We start from the raw sequence: 3,295 nt of genomic DNA on the forward strand, positions 1-3,295 counted from the left end.
ATCTCATAAAAAAATATGCAAATTAAAAGAATATATATATATATATATATATTCACAAACAGATCCTCGCTGCTTAAGACCTTTATTATAATTCAGCAAAGTATATAGGGACGTTAGGCTTTCCTCTGACATGATTAACAACCTGTAGCACTTAATCTTGATGATTAAAGCTGCTCTTAAATATTGTCCTCATACAAGAGTCATGTGTATTCTTCTGGGATCTTGGTGAGCTTTATGAATTTCTTCCAGATCTGTGTGGTAATCCAGCGTGAGAGTTGGAGCTTCCTGTAATAAAGATCGGTCACTGCTGTTCTCTCCTTGTGCAGGGTGACTGGTCTTGTCTCCGCCCCTTCCTGTAATAAAGACCGCTTACTGCTGCTCTCCCTCCTTGTGCAGGGTGACGGGTCTTGTCTCCGCACCCTCCTGTAATAAAGACCAGTCACTGCTGCTCTTTCTCCTTGTGCAGGGTGATTGGTCTTGTCTCCACCCCCTCCTGTAGTTCTCTGCAGGCAGTTAGTAGTGCTGGGCCCCTCCCACAGCTCTGTTGTCTGCACAGACTGTGTACAGCACAGTGATGATGTCATTACAAGGTAATACCTGTGCAAAGGCACACATGGTGCACACATAATGGATTTACATACTTTGTGGCTAACAAGAAATATATTTTAATGGACATTTTTATGCTGGGAGTTCAGCTTTAGGCACTACATCGTGGAGTTTTTATGTATCTTGTTAGACCATATACAGGTTTTATGCAGCGATGACGGGTTTTTGCCTCAGTCTGTATGTGAATATAGATTCCTGCTTAGTAGTGCCGCACAGTGACTGCATTGCTGCTTGTTTTACCATCATCCATTTTTTTGGTATTTAGAGGTAAATCTTATAATATGTGCACTGAAAATATGCCGGGGGAATATGATTGAGGAAACTAGTGACACAATACACCAGTCTGCACAACAGGTTTGCTGTTTATTTTTGACCCTTTGTACCTGCAACTCTGGCCTGACGGGTATGGACAGGTCTGGGACAGATTGAAGGAGAAGTATTGGGAGAGTACAATACATTTTTTCCAATACTTCGAGACAGTATGGAAACTGCAGCTGTCACATGCTGACTCTATAGACTGAGAGCTGAGTGATCGTGTGCTCACGGTCTCCTCCCTGAAGAGAGAAATTACTATTAGTTACCACCCCCGCAGGGATTTCCCCTACCCTCTCTGTTTCTACAGCGCTCATTGGAGGGACAGACAGTTCAGGGGTGGGCACAGCTGGCTCTGCCTCTAGTGAGGCAGAGCCAGCTGTCAATCAGGCAACCAGGTGGATCCCGACTCCATAGCCAGGATCCTAATCGTGGTTCTGCACTGTCAGCATGTAGCGTGCAGTAGCTCGCTATCTGCTGACTTTGGGTCACAGGGGGACATTAGTAAATGCAGTTGGAAGATTAAGAGAAGCAATATGTTGATTTTTTTTTTTTAAACTGGAATTTGAATTCTTGGATGTGTATTTATGAATTCTTCCTTCTACAGGAGCAGGAGGAGGCGGCACGGTTGTTGACCATGCCTGCATGGCGGAGAGATATCCTGAGGAAGAAGCTGGAGGAGGAGAAGTAAGAACCGATTTCAATGTGACTATCCTCACTGAGAATTATAAACTCACTTTCTTCCGTATTTAACAATTGTCTTTTTTTCTTTTTCCTTCAACATGGCGTGCAACAGAGAACAGAAACGGTGAGTTCTTTTATATAACAGATGGAAGGTCCTGCATTGCTTAGCGCTGTTCAATCAAAGATGTTTTCAGGCACTGGGGGTTGGAGAAGCGGTCAGAGAATACATTCATAGTCCAAGGAGCAGGGAGGGGACACAGGAAACTGTAGATATGAAATGGCTGGGCAATGTTATCAGATGTACATAAATCACAGGATTTGTAATTCATTTCTGTTTGAACTGAATTAAGGACTTGTTTTTTATGACAGTTTGGATAAATCCCTCTCTTAGTGTGCAGTAAACTAAATGTAATTTAGTAAGGCAGGGGTAGGTAACCTCGGCACTCCAGCCGTGCTGAAATTACAAATCCCGCCATCATGCCTCTGGGAGTCATGCAAGTGGCCGTCTTGCAATGCCGTATGAGACTTGTAGTTCCACAACAGCTGGAGTCCATTTCACACCTAGGCATTGTGTCCCTAAAAGCTAAGTGCAGCAAAACGCTCAGGACAAGGAATCCCATTACTTTCTTTGGCCCCTGTTGACACCTGAGTGATTTGTCGCAAACAGAAAAATGCCTGTCGTTAGAAAAAGTACAAGAGCTGCTTTTTTTGACAGATTACAGTGCTTTTTGGCCTCATAGACTTCAATGGGAAATGCCTGGAAGCGTGTGATTCAAGCATTTTTGCATTCTTGTCATGCAGTGTGTCTATGGGACCAAAAAGCGCTGTGATCTTCCCAAAAACTGTAAAAAATTACTTTTCCAGCAACAGGCATTTTTCTGCTTGTGAACAGGGGCCATAGAAATGAATGTGAATCCGTGTGAACGAGGAGTAAGGGTTTACACATACGTCAAGTGTCTTGTAACGATTTGTAGTATTTGCTTGTAACATTTAATATTTTTATCATCATGCTTTTTTTCATTCCAGAAAAGAGCAAGAAAAGGTAAAGAAAGAAGAGGAGGAGCGAGAGAAAGAGCAGTCGGAAAAGCTAAGGATATTGGGTTACGATGAATCCAAATTAGCACCATGGCAAAGGCAAATTATCCTGAAGAAAGGGGACATAGCGAAACATTAAACTGAACCAATTTCCTGCCCTTCACTTTATCATATCTCAGTAGATTCTCAGCTGTTCAGTACGCGTGGGTCCTGGTAACATTTCACAACGTATCTTGGCCCACTGAGGACACCGTATATCTGTTTTGGGCTAAACCGTTCCATGATTATTCCAGATGTTACTATGCCTTTGAAGAGTGTTTGGCATTTGACCATCTTCCAGCATGGGGGTATCTATCTATAATTTGAGTATTTATAACGGTTTACATGCCTTCCATATGTAGCCTGTTTTTTTTATTTATTAGCTTTTGCCCCATTTGATTCTACATGTCTTCTTTAAGGGCCACTAAACCTAAATGATAAATTAACTATTAGGAGCAATTATTGCTTCATTATTATTAATTAGGTGCAGTGCTGCTTAGATGGATATATACAGTATGTTTCAGGAGCTCATCAGTAACCAATACAGTTAAAGCTTACCTCTGGGATAAGTAAATATTGTCTAAATACAAGATCCATGTGTGGATCTTGAATCTGGGGG

At 42.1% G+C, this 3,295-nt stretch overlaps 1 protein-coding gene across 1 annotated transcript in view; it reads left to right on the top strand.

The window, feature by feature from the left end:
- The window catches only part of ESPN (espin), a 116,349-nt gene extending 113,305 nt beyond the window's left edge, over nucleotides 1–3,044 (top strand). The window contains exons 13-15 of the mRNA XM_018576596.1: nucleotides 1,526–1,605; nucleotides 1,715–1,726; nucleotides 2,629–3,044. Coding sequence (XP_018432098.1) covers nucleotides 1,526–1,605; nucleotides 1,715–1,726; nucleotides 2,629–2,776 — 240 coding nt within the window. The 3' untranslated portion in view covers nucleotides 2,777–3,044. The remainder of the gene's footprint in view (nucleotides 1–1,525; nucleotides 1,606–1,714; nucleotides 1,727–2,628) is intronic.
- Nucleotides 3,045–3,295: the final 251 nt, after the last annotated feature.

Source organism: Nanorana parkeri, unplaced genomic scaffold (genome assembly GCF_000935625.1).
Source record: "Nanorana parkeri isolate BGI_ZX_2015 unplaced genomic scaffold, ASM93562v1 scaffold5, whole genome shotgun sequence".
NCBI lineage: Eukaryota > Metazoa > Chordata > Amphibia > Anura > Dicroglossidae > Nanorana > Nanorana parkeri.